Source organism: Rhodamnia argentea, chromosome 3 (assembly GCF_020921035.1).
Source record: "Rhodamnia argentea isolate NSW1041297 chromosome 3, ASM2092103v1, whole genome shotgun sequence".
Classification (NCBI taxonomy): Eukaryota; Viridiplantae; Streptophyta; class Magnoliopsida; order Myrtales; family Myrtaceae; genus Rhodamnia; species Rhodamnia argentea.
Genome location: NC_063152.1, coordinates 35350241 through 35367594, shown reverse-complemented (window position 1 = coordinate 35367594; position 17354 = coordinate 35350241). Strand labels below are relative to the sequence as shown.

Here is a 17354-nt window from a genome sequence, read left to right as displayed (position 1 = left end):
AGCTAAGCTGCCAAACTACAGTCTAGCATGTGAATGTTTTGCACTGGCTTCAGTTTTAGGGCAAATTTAACTTGCATGCAAATGCATGCCTTCACCTCACACAGCCAAAGAGAAAAAGAACATGCACTTGCACGAGTGAGTGATATTATGGATGATTTCAACAATCTCCAGCACCATACTTTACATTCAGTTCCATTCAGATGCAGCAGAAATTATGCTAATCAAGCACATACATTATTCACAGTTCAAGTAAATATGCAATCGAACTTTGAGCACTGAATTTAAAGTGTGGACTGCTGAAATGCAAAATTGAATCAGTTTGATGTTGTGCAAATTCAGCATAACTGGGAGTGCACTGTTTGATAACCATTTATTAACGAATTGAAAAGTCCAAGTATTTTATTGTACGCTGATTGTTCATTCAAACAACTGATTAAACCTCCTAAAAGAACTTCAGTAAAGTTTTCTGTAAAGCGTGTACAAATGACAACTCGTATAAGAAGAGCACCGAGTTGCTTTAGATACATGCAAGAGCCACCATCTCCATGGCTTCCATCCCTGCTGTCTTTTCCTCCATCTCCACCTCCTTCGAGCAATGCATGGTCAATTTGGTTGAGGCAAGAATCGAAGAGGGAAAAAAGCTTGCCTATGGAAACTTATGCCTTAGAAGACAAAGTGCTAAAGAATAGTATGCTGATAGGTCACAAATAGCTGATTAGTTTTTCCATTTTGAGTTCTCTTGTGAATAGATTCTAGCTACAAGATGATAATTTTTTTCAGTCACGAGCTTCAATTAATAACGTTGCTGGCACACATATGAAAAAATAAAGAAATTTTATGGGTTCAGTAGGACTTTGTTCTGAAAGCCTGCACTAGCATGCCAGTCATTGCATCGTCCACCATTTCTCACCCCACTAACAAGATCAACCCTTGTCTTATTCATCTAATTGTCCACTAGATCGCATTTAAACCATCACCATTATTGGAAGCATTGACCATTTGGAAAAAGAAGCAGTGTAAGAAAATGCATCGAGGGCATACACGTTTTACAGATTTGCATTGCTTCAAAAAATTGGGATATAATGGTTAACATGATGACAACTATTGACTCAAACCGACTTCACACGTGCAGAACAAATTATTAAGTAGGCATCCTCCTGCTTAAGCTATTAAGTATTTCTTTTATGAAATTTTCCATTTAAGTAGTACATTATTTAAAGTCATCAAACAAATTGAATACGCTAACTGCTTTTTTTCTAAGTTTAAGCAGATAATGAAGCTATCAAACAAGCACTTAGTTTTCATAAAAAAAAAAAGCACTTAGTCTTATGGGACATTCTAATTCCCAAATCATCCCACGTAGTCCTTGCAAAAGATGCTACACAAGTAGCAATCGAGAGTTGAGCGACTCTACTATATCCCCATATAATCATCATTGTGATCCCCAGAAAATAAGGAAGAACTGACAATCCATATAGAGATTAAAACTTAAAAAAGCTGCCGCCTCACTGGAGAATAGTTCACAATTACCTCTACAGGAAGTGCATCGGCTGCCAAGGCACGATCATCAACAATTAGAGGGTTCAGACCATCTGCAGTTGCAAGCTCATGTATTCCCGCCAGGAGTGGTCGCCACCTCCGCAATACTGCGACAAATGGAGGTACAATAGCCTCAAGATACTGTTTCCGAAGAGGTTTTCTGTCCCTGCCCACTGCATGCCATACCTACAAGGTTTAATGGAAGGAAAAAAAAAAAAAAAAGTCAATGACAATGCCAAAGCGTACCACATAAGAATTTGAGGGAAAGTTATCCATCAAAGCAGGCTAAACTAGAAACTGACCTCAGAGTACAGAACACATGATGCAACCAGCACCCTTTGCCTTTTGGATTCTGAAATAGGCATGTTCAGAACTGGTGAAAGCACACTGTATGCAAAAGCCCTTCCTTAGAAATCATAAAATATACTTCCACAACCGCAAAATTTACACTACTTCATTTCGGTAAAAGGGGCAAATTATCCATGGTTGGAAAATCCATATAAATATTGGTAACTAGCATTGGTAAAAATAATGTAAACCACAACTTGTTTACCTGGTAACTCATTGATAAGTTACCAATGACGTTGAAGTATTTACCAACACAAATTCAGTAGTAAGTTATCGACTTGATTTTAATTTTGACATCGAAAACAATATTTTACCAGTCAAAATAGTAAATTACACAGAAATTAGTAATTTGTACCTCTTCCGACTTAGATTTATTTGATCCACTTCCAATTTACCAACATGCATTTGGATTTACCAACTTGTGGCCACATATATGGTTGTAACTTACCAACAATTCAATAAGGTTTACACTTAAATTCAGTAGTAAGTTATCAACTTATTTTTCAATGTACCATCGGAAACACAATCTTAACCGTCTAATTAGTAACTTTCAAAGGAATTTAGAAATACCTATTAATTACCAAGGCTCTATTCGAATTTCTTAAGGTGGAAAATTAACCAACTTTAGGCTGCTTTTCCAGTCATCAGTTACTGGCAACTTGACACATAACTAATTTAAATTTAGTAGAAATTGATCAACTTGGTTCCTATTTATGTGTAAACAAAACCTTACAAGACGAATTAGCAAGTTAGTAGTCAATTACCAACATGCATTTAAACATACTAATGCTTGGCAAACTTACGAACTTTAGGCCACTTTTACGACTATAAGTTACCAGCAATGTATGGCATTTACCAACGAAACAATGATTTTACCATTTTCAAATTTCCTTGTATATTAATGATTGTTTATAGAGTTTATGTTTAAGTACAATTTTAATCTTTTAAGTTTATTCTTTTGTACACTTTGGTCCTTTATTGTACAATCGAATCTCTGGCTATATCAATTTGTGCAACCAAGTTCTTCCGTCAATGATCGTTGGTAACACCAAATTGCTAACACGGTGTCACAGTAATGTGCCACAACATGGACCTATGGTGTTGATGTGGCACCAAATAAGCTCCACATCAAGCAAACACAAGCAACAAAATATTGTAAATTTACCAACATGCATGCCAATTCACTAAGGTTTGTCAAACAAAAAAAGATAAATTCAATCACAGGTGTTTTGAATTTTGAAATTTTCAATAGTAAACGTGTTTAACAAGTAGTTTTAATTTTGTAACTCATCACTTATAAAAATATATATTTACATTTCAAATTTAACCTTTCAAAGAGCTAAACATTACAAACCAAGTTGAAAGACTAGATCAACTTATACCATCCAAAGCACCCAAGCTTTACCAAAATTGTCCTTATATTTTATGAAAAAAACACATACAAATGAACCAAACCTAATCCCAATTTCCCTCTTCTCTCTCTCTCTCTCTCCTCTCAACCCAGCACCAAGCCCGTCACAGCTCACCGGCCACCTCGGTCACTAGCCACAGCCAGCAACTGTGGAGACAACCCTAGGCCCCCATCTAGACAACCCCCCCGCGCCGCTAAGCATCACTAAGCCACCCACGTCGATTTGCCCAGTCCTAACCTCTGCGTCACTCACCACCACCACCCTTCCACTCACCATTCAATAGGTCGACAACCTCACACGACCATCTGTTGTCATCACTCATCTCCACTCGCAACCTCCACATGTGACGTCACAATCTCCACAGAGAAAGAGAAAAGGGTTTCAAGTCTTGCCAATACAGGTGTTGTCATTTTCTTAATCTAAATCTATCTGACAAGTATTATATAAATTATGGTTGACAATATTTGAAATGGTGTAGGTACAGGACTACTAGATAATATTCAAGCTGAAGAAGTTCCCATATTATTACAAAATCTGCAACCCAAACTCAAGATTTGCACCATCTAATGTTCAGAACACTCATTAACAAAATGAAGCTTTCAGATAATTGGTGTTGCCTTATCATCATTATAAACTTCCAAGAGTTCAAGCACAATGATTCAATTTTTATGAAGTAACATGCGAAGGAAAGAGCTTTAGGAGGACCCTCTTCTTTCCTTCTTTCTATTAAGAGAACACGAGTAAAAGTCAGGAGCAATCCTGCAGTGCTTAGGAAACATGATAAATGGAATTTTCTGCATACCTCCAGAGCAAAGCTGAGCGTGGTTTCCGCGTTGACATTCGAGAATTGCTATCTAGAGCCATTACGTTGCCCACCAGGCGATTTGGTGCATCTGATACACGATCTTCTATGTTAATATTCCTCATTAGCATTCTTTCCTCACCATCATCCTCTTCCCTCATTGAAAGAAGGACCATTCTGAGCATGCATAAGAATGGCTGATCACTGTCTAGTAAGTGGTAGAGCGCTGCCATTCCTCCCATACCAGTGCCTGATCCTCCACCAATACCAAGACCACCCCCAAGTCCAGACTCATCCAGTAATAGAGCTTGAAGCATGGCAACTGACTTCTTTACCAATGGAAGTTCAATCCAGTTTCCATTTGCATCTTTTTCCAAAGCAGACTTCCAGCATTCCCAGCCATTACCTCCACCGCCAAGGACAGAGGCTTTTGATGGAAGACCGACACCATACCATAGCCGGCTCCTAAATTTCCAACCCTCCGCTAAATCAACTGCACAGCTGCCGTAAGACACAAAAGCACAGGAAACAGATTCATAAGGCTCAGCTGCAGCTGCAGCAGTCAGACGCTCCATAACTGCAGCAGATATTTGCCCATTAGCATCAGCCATAGAAGCAAGCACCTGAAAGAAGATAATTGCCAATTCCACAATAAGATAGAGGAATGTGTCCATAAAATAACAAGGAAGAGACAGAAAAGTAATGGAAGATAGTGCTCCTTTTCAGTGTAAACCGAGGTAGATAACTACTATTCATAGCAGTAACAGGAAAACTGATATACTTTAGTAAAAGTTCTCCACATAAAATAACAAGGAAGAGACAGAAAAGTAATGGAAGATAGTACTCCTTTTCAGTGTAAACCGAGGTAGAGAACTACTATTCATAGAAGTAACAGGAAAACTGATACACTTTAGTAAAGGTTCTCCTACATTTTGAGTAAAGAATTAGGAAGGATTCTCGCAGCATGACTTCTTATATTTTAGTAAACACCATTACCAGGCAAAATTGTTAGAAGAACAGCTCGTTTGCCCAGATTTTCCAACAGTTCACTTGATTTATGGAAAGTGATTGGCTTCGCCGCTTTTAATAAAAACTATTCGAATTTCCTTTTTTATTTTATGAACGGTGCAAAGAAAAGTACATAAACAGATAACATATACAAGTGAAAATAGACCATTTGTTCTTGCAAAGCTTGACATAATACGTACATCAAGAGGGAGTCCAGTAGAATCCCTGGACAATGATCTGCGGTCATCCATAGGTTCTGATAATTCTCCAACATTTGTCGATGAATTTGAGAGGTTATTCAACGGAGATACAAGAGAAAGGGGAGAAGGGGAAATATCAGTTGCCCTTGATGCATTAGATAATTTGCTTTGCAATCGTAAATGATCTTCAACAAGCATCAACATCACTATTGCATTCTCCACAAGAGCCACAGAGAGCTGTGCAGCATTCTCTGCTTCCACTTTTGCCTCTCTTGGGGATAACCCCTCGGCTGCAACACCAGCAGCTGCTGCAGCAATAACTTGAGTCTGTTGCATAAGTGACACATTTAGGAAAGACGTTAGATTTTTCACCCTATTCTTCATCAAAAGCTCTAGAGCATATATGACTATGCTAGAGGAAAAACAGTGCAAAAACATTAACAGGGAATTCACAATTGGCATGAAAAACCAAGACAGAATGCTTGAGACGAGATACTGAGGATATGGCAACTCGCGTCACGTCAATTAAGGAGGCCCTTCTAGTCAACATATAATGACTGACTTGCACTTATAAAGAAAATTCAAAGCAATGATGAAACAAACTACTAGGCTTTACCTGAACTTGTAATTCTCTTGCCGCAAAGTCCAGCAAACCACCCAGAAGCCTTCTCTTGAATATAGGCAAGGATTCCTCACGTCTTCAGAGAACCATGAAAGATGCACATTGCATGCAAGGCAACCGATAAGGGTAATTTGACAAAAAGAACACTACGTGTTGTGTTATTAAATATATTGAGGCCATTTTCCATTGTTAAATCATACAAGCAAATTAGAGTCCCCTATATTAGCACGAGCAATGCTCAATCATAGCTTGAGTTAAACATGTAAGATTTACCTTTGATCTACAGTGACTAATTTGTCATACAAAGAAAATATAAAATCTCTGTCCTGTACAATGAAAAATGAATATTTATGTTCTAATAGGTAATGTCAAGGTGCACCTGATCATCAATATATCTATGACTCAAAGGATCACATTTTAAAGAAGATGCGTAATTTAGGGCACATTACACTAACTCATTGATGATTTTCCTACTCTTGTAAGCTACATCACAAGACTGAGAAACAATTTTTTTTTTTTGAAGAACAATACATATTTCATGCATCTCCCATTGCACATATGTGTCTAAAATCGCCAAGAACTAGATAAACGTTTGAGAGGCAGAAAATCACTGAAATAGTTAATTGATCAATTCAAATGTGTTAAGACCACTCCCTACCAATGAAGTCAAACCAAAAGGTGAAAAAGCAGCTGCATAAACAGAGCAATGTGACTTTATGCATAAGGTAGTAAATTAAAGGTATTGCTGCCATTAGAAACGACACGAACTTGTCATTTCAAGGAAAATCAACAGTAGATCCTCCATTTTAGATACGTAAAAAACAAAATTAGTATGAAAGCAACAAGAAAAAATATCGATACCTAATTCGTTGATCTCCTGTGCTAGAACCACCAACTATAGAGAGCCATTCGGCACAGTGAATTGTAGCTTCAATATCCTGCAAGAGAAAGAACTGCTAAGCAAACTGCACGACTGAAACTGCTTTAATTCATAAACATGTAAAATAAGCAAGTATGCCAGTCAACAAAGAGAAATACTCATCTCTTGGTAGCAACACAATGAAATCACCGTGGCATGCTATCTACAGTACTATAGGTCCTGGCAGGCCACTTCTAAAGCACAACCAACCAAGCAAACAAGTCATAGAATAGGTCGCGTAGCCACACAAGTATGAAAATATCATCAACGAAGCTTTACAACACAATGAGTGACAATCCCCAAACAATCAAATACTTACGGAAAATTTACTTCTACAATAAACTCATGTAAGTATGCATCTACATCAGATTTCCACATCCTAATTCACTGCCCCAGAATGAGAAAACTGGGGCAAACCATGTGGGGACTATCAGCACTTTATTGGTCTGAGGGATTCTACAGTTAGGGAAGAACTTTGGGCTTGGAATGGGTTTGTTATGTAAGTAACAAATAGCGAAAAACAATGTTTTTCTGCAATCCCCCAGCAATGCTCGGCCTTACATGGAGGGAGAGAAACGTGAGGGGTTTTGAGAGTTTCAAATGAAATTTCTTTCATGTGCAGATTAGATAGCAACATGTTGAGTTATTGCGCTTCCATAAAACCACTTTCCTATTTGGATAATTGGTTAGACTTTGAAGTTTCCTCTTAATTTTCTTGTAGTTGCAATACCAATTTGGTTCCTTGCTTATTGTTTCTTTTTCACTTTGAAAGGGATAAACGTTGTTTGTGCAGCGAATGAAAATTTGAAAGTAAATGACGCCCTAGAAAAAATAATGCTTGACATCTTATTTTACACTTGCATTTTGAATGGAATTTAACTGTTTTAGCTATGTGATGCTATTTTTTGGATTTGAACCTGAAGGAATAAGGGTATGTGATGTTATGGTTGTTTTTTTCATGTGTTATGGCATGGTCAGGGGTGCTGATTCTATGAGAATTGTGAAATTATATTTGTCTCTGGTTCAATTATTTGTTTGGAGTTTTCTGATACATTCAGTAGGGTGACTTTAAGATAGGACCTCACCGTACAAGTTAAGTTTGACTACCTTGATTGAAGCCCCTTGATACATTTTAAATATAGTACACCACATTGATTGCAATTAAACATCTTGGAGGGAGTCAAGTAAATAGAAGAATTATCAAAAATTACAGTTTAACCGAAAAATCTGTACACGCTACAGCATTAAAGGCCTTGATAAAGATAATAGAAACAAAAAAGGGCTTGGATCAACCGACATCACCATAGAAGAGAATATAGCAGAGGTAGGCAGAGCTTGGCAGATAGGACTTTTAACAATGACCTAAAGAAAAGTTTACCAAGTATTTATCGAAATTGAGGAAAGAGACTAACATATCTAAGATTGACTTGAATATATGCCGAAGTAATTGACTAGAATGATCACTATTTCTTGCCAACATTTACAATATGGTACGTGGATAGACATAGCAACCACAAGTTGTAATTCATACATGTAAAAGATCACTTCGCATGAATTTGGAAAAGGGTTACAAAAATGGAAGCAAGTTTCATGGTTTTTTTTTTTTTTTGGTCAAAGGTTTCATGTATTGAAGCTATAAAGAAATGCGAGTCTTTGGCTGGTCAAATTAGGTAAAGGACCGCCACCTGGAATAATAAATATCCAGCAGTCTGTAAGCACAGTGTGTGAAAGCATGCCAAGAAAACAACAGCAAGGATGCAATTATCAAGGACCACTGGCCCCAACACTGAAAAATATGAAATGCCATACAACATCAACATCAAGAACCTCATATTAAGTTGGAAAAAAGAGGCATGGTCGGGTTATATAATAAGACAAACCTTCCATCCATCCTTTTGGCGCATTGAATACTCTAAGATGATTATCAAGAAGTTGTGTATAAGATCCTCTATATCTCCTAAGCTTGGTGAAGTCGAGTGGTTATTGGCACCCATCTGAAAAATCAAGTGTCATGATAGGCATCATCTCCCAAAAAGAAGGCATCTCTTGAAACAAGAAATAGTGAACTAAAAGTTAAAAAAGTGTTTTTCTGAATACTGCAAATTCTTACATCCTGCAAATACTTCCATCTTGCTTCTTCAAAAAAAAAATAGAAAAAAAAATAGAATTTCTTGTCAGCATGCAAGCCGTCAGGCGCAAGCATGATAAGTTAGACTGCTTGTCTAGCAAGCAACTTGACTGAAATAGCCAATGGTACCTCATAATTGGAGATAAGGATTTCAAGGATCCACTCAGGCCATTCCTCCATTGTAGTAAGACTATTTCTATTTTCCGGATGACTGCAAGCCAAAAACAGAAGATCCTGAAATCGTATAGGAAAAGAAAATTGCTCAGGCAAGAGAATCAGAAACACTACTTTTTATAGAGGATACAATCGACTCTACTAGGAAAACAATGGGGGTAAAGATTCGAGAAACACTGTGAGAGCACTCAATATATTACACATAGCCAGCAAGTAAAGGGATAGAAGCAACTTGCTGGAACATCTTGAGCTGTCAACAAACAAAAATGGTAACATGTTCAAGATGTAAAGGAAGAAAACCTACAATCTTAAATGAAGCTATTGAGACAAATGCTTCTTGTATCCAGCAATATATCCAGTGAGCTGAACTATCAAAATTTGAAAAAGCCTTCGCATAATGTAAATCAAACGGAAGAAGACCCACCACTGTTGAACAGCTCAAGGAATCACAGATTAATATTAGACTTGCATAATCTCTACAAATTTGCATTCATCAATTGCAAAACCCAAGCTTCTAGCTCAATCCAGTAAGTATTATCTTAGTTTATGACCAAAAAAAAAGGTCGTCTACCTAATTAAGCAACAAAAAATAAGATATGAATCTTTAATTGCACCTCAATCAGCAAATAGATCATTTTATCTAACCTTACTTTGCACCAGTATAGGGAGTATGACACTAGAAAGCGAGGGTTGGCTTCTGAAAGAATAAAGATTTATGAAATTCCACCCACTTGCCCGACCTTCAATAAAACTTCCTCCTCAAAAGAACTAGTCCAACGATTATCGTCAGGAAGCACACAAAAGATTTCTGTATGTTCCTTAACAAGCTCTCTGGAATTCAGAATATTAAAACTTCCATGATGTAGGTTCAAGTAAGAAACTTAAGGTTGCACGACCAACTGACACAAGCCTCAGATACCAATTTCAAAGGGAATAGTAGCCAAAATGACTAGGCCATGGGGATGAATAAAGTATACACGAACTTAACCTGCAGGGCCCTGCTCTGCAAGGACCTCGAAGCGTAGGGGAGTGACCATAAAAGGACCAACAGAAGCTGGGAGTGCTCAAAGCGATGACCAGAGTCATAAAAATTCAGCCCATCATCTGTTGAAGAAGCATTTATCTGAAATGAAAAAAGATGTTTGAGCAAGCAACTCAAAATTATTTATCATACTGCTTGTTTATGTTAAACAACCAGACATACACAGTTAAGATAATCCGACCCTGCCTGTACAATTTTCACTCAAAATGTGGACATGGTGGCAGGAAAAACTTTTTGAGGAGTATTTCAGGTAAAACTCTCTTTAGTACCATACCAATAATCGATGCCTATAATACAGAAAGTGCTGTTTCGCTTGTAGACCAATTGCACATCTGCACAAAATCTACACTAGCAGCAAGGCTTTTACTTGGACTCGACAATGTTTTTAGTGCAACTTTCATCTGGTTTATATCTCTAATTGGGGACATCTAGAAATGATAGAAAGCATGGGCGGTGGTGCTTTATATGTCGGTATAGATAATGCAGATCTTATTCTCTCAGACCTAGAATACAACACATGGTTTTTGTGTATTCCATCATAATCACAAGGATGACAATTTCTTAAGTACTGAACATGGGTGACACCATGAAGTAAAGCAAAGGGACCACAAGGACAAGCATATGAATATTGAGAAAAGAAAGGTAAGAATCCACTTAAAGCAAAAGGGAAAACAGATATTTGACTACCAGATGGAACAAACAAAATAAGTTTTCAATTGCACACTACTCCAATTGCACCATACAACGCAAAAAGGACAGCCTGTTAATTGTGAAAGCTCATGTTAATCGGTATTAAAAGCCTTTTCTTCCCCAGTTGTCAAGCCAAGGGTATATTGCCTACTTTACAAGGATTTCAAGATATTTTTTTGGCTAGATAACTTTGGCACTCACATATCCGGGTGCTTTCAGGCAAGTTTTTGAAGCACTCACTATTGATGGACCACTATTTTCATTCATAAGAACAATATGGAAGAGGTTTTCTATGCAATACCGAGGCTGCCAGCAGAGCCGTGTACACATTGTTCGTCAGTAGCCTGTTGGGTGCTGCCTGAATTGCCTTTTGTAGCGCAAAAAGCAAAAGAGAAACTCTATCGTTAAACATGGTACTGCCTCCTTCATGTAATCCACTTCCCATAAGATTAGTCGTCATGTCGGAGGGGGCAGGAGAACCAAAATTCAGGAGTCCCAAAGATACCAAAGCACCTAATAACCCAATAATTGCAACAACTATTCCATCACTCTTATCAACATTGTAGACATTATTCCTCGCATTATCAGCACTAATTGATAAGGTTATACCCCCCAAATTCTTCAAGAAAGGATTTTCAGACACGGATATCATCCTTTCAATCATCAAGCCTGAAGAAACGGGAGTGCCACTACTACCAGTGGGGGAATGATCATGATGCTGCTCATTCAAAATTGATTCATTCAATTCCAGAGCACCTACTTCATTGTCTTGACTAACTTCAGAAAACCCAGTACTGCCCTCCAGTAGCAGTCCATGAGGTGAAAGACTTATGTTATTTTCAGTCGACAACTCTGGAATACTCTCATCGCCAGCTTTCGTTTCCTGTTGCAACAAAACAAGAAGTGTTTCTATGCCACCACATGCTATAAATGCCTCAGCAAACAGGTGAGCTCTAGATGTATTAGGCTGTATCACCAATCTGTAGACCAGATGCAACACCCTGGCAACCTGAACAGGTATTACAACAAGTCAGTCTACAAATTAAACATTTGTTTCTAGGACATATTATAGATGAGAAGGATTCCCTTTAATAGTGAATCAGAAAGTCAATTACGCAGCACATAATCCAGTGTATGAGTAACGTCAAACTAACACTGCCACTATCAAGTCACCATTTTGCTTGTTCTAAAAATAAAGTGCTCAATACGAGTGTACAAGAAATGGCATGTCCAGAAACTTTATCTGACTACTTATCTAAGCAAACAAAAAGAGAGGACCTAACAGTTCATGAAGGTAACATAGAAAAGAAGAACTTGACATCAATGTTAACTTGGATTGAGGACTATTGATTAGCAGAAACTGTTGCTGGTTAACAGTCTTTACCCAGTCAACTCAAAACTTAATTCTGTATACTCAATAAATCAACTTAGGATCAGTACACAACAAAGAGACTACATGTTCACTCAATCATTTGCTCTTTCTTTGTACAAACTCAATCATCCGGGACAACAATTTACCTGATTGAGCTGGGGACAATCAACCAAGAAACCAAGCAGGCACCGAATGTCATCTGCAGCTATTGATGGAGGTGCTGAACCAATTAAAAGCTCAATAATCACCAAGAGTTCGTCTACTAAAGCATTGACTTCACCTACTGGCCGGGTTGTATCATTCAAAGAAAAGTTATTGACAGAGTCCTTTTCGCGAATTGTCCAATAGCATTTTCTGCAGCCATCCAGAAGCACTTGAATAGCGTTGGCATCTCGCATCACCGATGACTCTGTAAAAACCATGTCTGCAAGTGAAGAAAGAAGCTTCTTCTGCAAACCGTAGTTGCACAAGCTCCAAATTTTTAGATCCAACAGCAGCCTACTGAAAAGCTGCACTTTGAGAGCATGGTTAATCTTCTGAGACTGACATAAGGAGACAATCGCTGCAACAAGTTCCTCATCTGCTACACCATCACTCTGGCCAACATTGATGGCTGACAAGGTCTGCAAAAGGTGGTCAAGAAGTCTGGAGAGAACTTCAGGTCCCTTGACACGAGACAACTCTTCGTTGTTCCAAGGGTGTTTGATAGCTCTGGATATTATACGGAATATTGGAGCGGCAAGATTAGTTGTGGCCAAAGAAAGTGAAACATCCCCTTGTTGAGGTTCAAGGCTATCTTTATCAACATTGGCAACCACAAAAGGAAGTAAAGACATGGGACCACCATAAGCCAAGGCCCACAATGCCTCCACTGGCCGCATTCTAGTCGCAACATGAACTTGCCCAAGAACCTCTGCTGGTCGTCTGAGTGTACCTGAACCACCAAAAAGAAACTTCATGAATCACGCTCCATCAAGATGCATGACAGGACGCAATGCAAACCTTTCCATAATGCATGAATTGTTGCAACAAACTAAGCCAAGCTTCAGAATTATTATTCATGAGTTTTGATAGATCCCAAAAGGTACCCTACATTAAACACACAACCTAGTGATAATCATGAGATCTAGACAGACATGCCTTAGCAGACTTCATTATTCAAATTGAAGATGCTACAAACTCACTCTCCTCCTACCTTTTCTATGTCCCTTGCCTCTTAAGAACCATATATAAAATTTTTATCATTCTTCATTCAACTTTCAAACTAACTGCATTTTGCTAATTCATCTGCTTCCTAAAAGCCAGACTGTATATACTGCTGATATCTCCATAAGAAATAGTTCGTGAATTTCTAGCTGTCCTCATCACATGGATAAGAGCTTGCAAGGGCATAACCATGGACAAAACCCAAAGAGACAAGGCTTGCTTGATTAGTGGTAATGATAAGATCAAACACAATCCAGAATTCATAGGAGCATATCCAAAACAAGGTAAAGGTGAGTGGCCATATAAGCAATTCTTCCATTTGTATTAAAGTATTGCGACAGGTAACTCCAACAACCATAACAAAACCATCAGAATATTATACTAGCGCAGGTACAACAATCTATACCTCAGCCATCAGGATTTTACAAATGCAGATGGCAAGGCACGAACACTCTATAAAAGTATCACCGCAGTAACAATGAAGCACAATACCTAGTAGAGTAGCTACTCTTGATAGTTAACAGAGAAATGCATGACATACCAGCAGCACCACTGGGAGAAGCATCTGGACAAAATCGGCCAGAGAGTAGACTGGGATGATAGAGAAGGTGGATGCATCCTCCAATTTCGGCATCAAGAACTGCACTTGCTTCTGCCATATTTCGCACATAGTCATTTGTCGCCAGCCAAGGCAACCCAGCTCCTGAGCCAAATGCAGGCAGCACATCCCCTCCTCTGGAAGCTAAGCGTGCCATCCTCTCAGGGCCAATTGGTTCCTTGAAAATATAGACAGGCCCCATCTCAGCAAACAAAGGGCATTGGCGGCGACGTCTTTGCAAACCAGCCATAGTAGGGGGAGGATTTGTTCCAATACAGCAAAAAGAAAGGGGCTTAGAAATTCGAGGGAATTCAAAAGGGCGACTTTCATACAAAGATCCATCAACATACAACCTGAGCTCACTGTCTGCTTTGCCAAGAATCCCCTGCTTGCTTGTATGTTCGAGACCAATGAAATACCAGCATTGCGGCTTAAATGCATGAGTAAAATGCAAAGAGGCCTTCTTGCCCTTTCCACTACCACATTCAACAACTAGAAACTGGGCATGAAAGTATGCCTCCACCCCGTGATTATCAGCTGACAGGAAACTGAACAACCTTGGCATGTGTGCAGTGCCTTCACCAGCTAGTGCACTGGCAGCAGCAGCTGCAGACATGGCTGATGATTTGCCAGACTTAGCTGCAGCTGCAGCAGCAATTGCTGCTGCAGCAGTTGCAGCATTTAATGTATCTGCAAAAGATTCAATATATATCCACGTTACAAAACCGTAACCATTCGTAAATGGCCAACGGCTCTCTCCAGGACCAAGCAGGCCAGAGCTTTCGCCATCAAATTCGAATGTACATGCAGGCCCCCTTGACTCCTTCCCACCCATAGCCTTCTCCAATCCAAGCATTAACCTTTTCGACCATTCAGTGTTCAGCGTTCTATTGATGACTTGAAACCATCTATGCAGATCAACAACACTGAGTGAATGCCCAGCCAAGTATTGTATGCAGTAGCATAAAGGAGTTCCATCCCATGTTGTTGCCTCAGTTGAAGTATCTTCCCGGAGAAAAATCCTCTCGGAAGATATCAATAGAACACCCAACAAACCGGCCATGGAGCACATTGCTCTGTTTCTAGTACATGCCCGTAATATAGCAAGTAGTCCTCTGACCATCCTTGTCCTGGGAGACATAAACTTATCACTATCTCCCACCCAAGGAAGCCAAGGGATAAGCTCACCTGCCACAATGGCCGCACGCGAGTTTAACATCACACTTGGGGGATTGTTGTCTTCATCCTCTTCAAAACTCTCTACACCACCCATCGTGGCAATAAGAGAATCAACTACCAAGAAGGCGATACTATCCATTTCATCTCCAGATCCAAAATTCTCATCGCCACTAACAATATTCTTCAGCTTTTCTAAGCTCTCAGGCTTCCCCATGATTGCAGAATCCACCAAATGCAACAACTCTGGAGATACATTCGGCATAACAGCTCTCAATTTATTCTTTTGTGGGGAATCAACAGCAGAGTATCCAACATCCCCGTGAAAAACTGAATCAAGACTGGTTGCAGAGGATGACTGCTCTATTGCTTCGACCATCTGCCTGTCAGGCCCAGGACTTGATGTGGAGTGGCCATGGTGTATTTCAGCAGCAGGTGAAAAGTCAAACTCTGCCGAGTATGACCCAGATGTGTGTCTAGCATTGTCTGAAGTTGATGACCTGTTTGAATCTACTAAACTGTCATGGTCTTGGCCAAAAGATTTCTCTTGATCTTTCAAAGAAACCTGCTCAAAGTGGTCTTCGTCCGTGATTGCAGCTATAGAATCAATTCCTTCCTCAATGCCATTGTTATTTTCTACTTCTGTTGCACCATCATTATTTATATCATGAGCTTGATGAGATGGTCTTGCAATTTCCTCTATCTGTCCAATATCGCCTAAATCTTTGGAAGGTAAATTTAGCTCTTTAGTTTCTTCTTCTTCTTCCATTGTATTGTCCATAGACTGAGTCAACTTTCACTCCATCTACCTATCAAGCCACTTAGAATAAGACAGAAAAAATGAGTAAAGGGCAGAGGAACTAACATAACAATGAATCAGAATGCCGTGCCTCTATGACCAAGCAAAAATATTGCATACTAAATCTCTTTCTCAATAGACTTGAAAACGGAAATAGATTTGAAGTCAAGACGCAGGAAATCTTCAACGTATGAATGACATCAAATGGTCACGATAATGCAGTTCTAAAGATATTTGATATTTGATTTACCGATGGCAATCAGTCCAAAAATGCATAGACACAATACTTTCTCAGAATAAGGACACTAAAAGTGCCATAACTTTTGTACATCGCTCACTTTGGTACCATAATTTTGCAAGTGATCATTTAAGCGTCAATAACTTTCAAAATCAAATCACTTAAGTTACATAGGCGGTTTTCTTGCTGGAAAATCCTATTTGAGATTAATTTCCAGCCCACATAACATTTTAAAGTAGGATTTTCTGGCAAGAAAATCACGCATGTAACTTATGTGGTTAATACTTAAAAGTTGCAGCGCTTAAGTTAACGTCTTATGAAAGTTATGACATAAAAGTGAGCTATAGGAAAGTTATGGCACTATCAATGTTCTTTTCCCATACTTTCTCAATCACTTTTAGCCCCCTCGGGGATAATGTAGTTTGATAGAAATATTATATATGATATCCATCCTCATTATGCTCCACATAAACATATACAAATAGATTCTCTCCCTCAAACACCCCTCCCCTTAAAAAAAAAGAGAGAACAGAACATGTTCGTCTAGATCAGTCCACATTCCACATAAACAAAAACGGCAATAAAAGAATTCCTAGTTTTGGAAGATTTTCTCAGTTTTCAAAACTCCTTAGGTGTTTAAGTTCTTCTGACCATAAAGAACTCCAAGAAACATCGCCACATACGACATAAGCAAATAGGTTAGGCTACCCAAGCCAATTCATCAAATTGTGTTCAAATAGATATCACTGTTCATAATATAAAGTCTTAAACAAAAAATTTGATTGATATTTGCATGCTCTAACGCTCACCCTTACACGTATTTACCGAAGAGTAAAGCCTGGACACAGGATTATCCTACTCCAATCACATATATATAAAACCGATCTGACTGATTTAAAAGTTTAAGTTGCTAAAGGAAGGTGAAGGAGTACTTTATAGTTACGTGATTTAACAAATAGGATAAGGGAGAATTGAAGCAAATTGAGTCCTTAAACCTACCTTATTCAGCATAAAATCTTGAAATCAAAATCAATGGAATATTACTCCACCTCTTAGCAAAAATGTGTTCTTACGATAGCTA

The 17354-nt window shown here is 38.7% G+C and overlaps 1 protein-coding gene across 3 annotated transcripts in view; it reads right to left on the bottom strand.

Moving 5' to 3' along the window:
* Positions 1 to 17354, bottom strand: part of LOC115728428 (BEACH domain-containing protein C2) — a 30605-nt gene that overhangs the window by 11926 nt on the left and 1325 nt on the right. Inside the window, exons 2-13 of one of the 3 annotated variants that reach the window (XM_030658762.2) lie at positions 14004 to 16056; positions 12403 to 13190; positions 11186 to 11893; positions 10141 to 10275; positions 9108 to 9212; positions 8731 to 8844; positions 6793 to 6869; positions 5926 to 6007; positions 5310 to 5636; positions 4102 to 4724; positions 1842 to 1926; positions 1531 to 1725 (exon numbers count right to left, since the gene is read on the bottom strand). In XM_030658762.2, coding sequence (XP_030514622.1) covers positions 1531 to 1725; positions 1842 to 1926; positions 4102 to 4724; positions 5310 to 5636; positions 5926 to 6007; positions 6793 to 6869; positions 8731 to 8844; positions 9108 to 9212; positions 10141 to 10275; positions 11186 to 11893; positions 12403 to 13190; positions 14004 to 16017 — 5253 coding nt within the window. In that variant the 5' untranslated portion in view covers positions 16018 to 16056. The remainder of the gene's footprint in view (positions 1 to 1530; positions 1726 to 1841; positions 1927 to 4101; positions 4725 to 5309; positions 5637 to 5925; positions 6008 to 6792; positions 6870 to 8730; positions 8845 to 9107; positions 9213 to 10140; positions 10276 to 11185; positions 11894 to 12402; positions 13191 to 14003; positions 16057 to 17354) is intronic. The other 2 variants (XM_030658761.2, XM_048276190.1) reach the window with 2 other exon arrangements.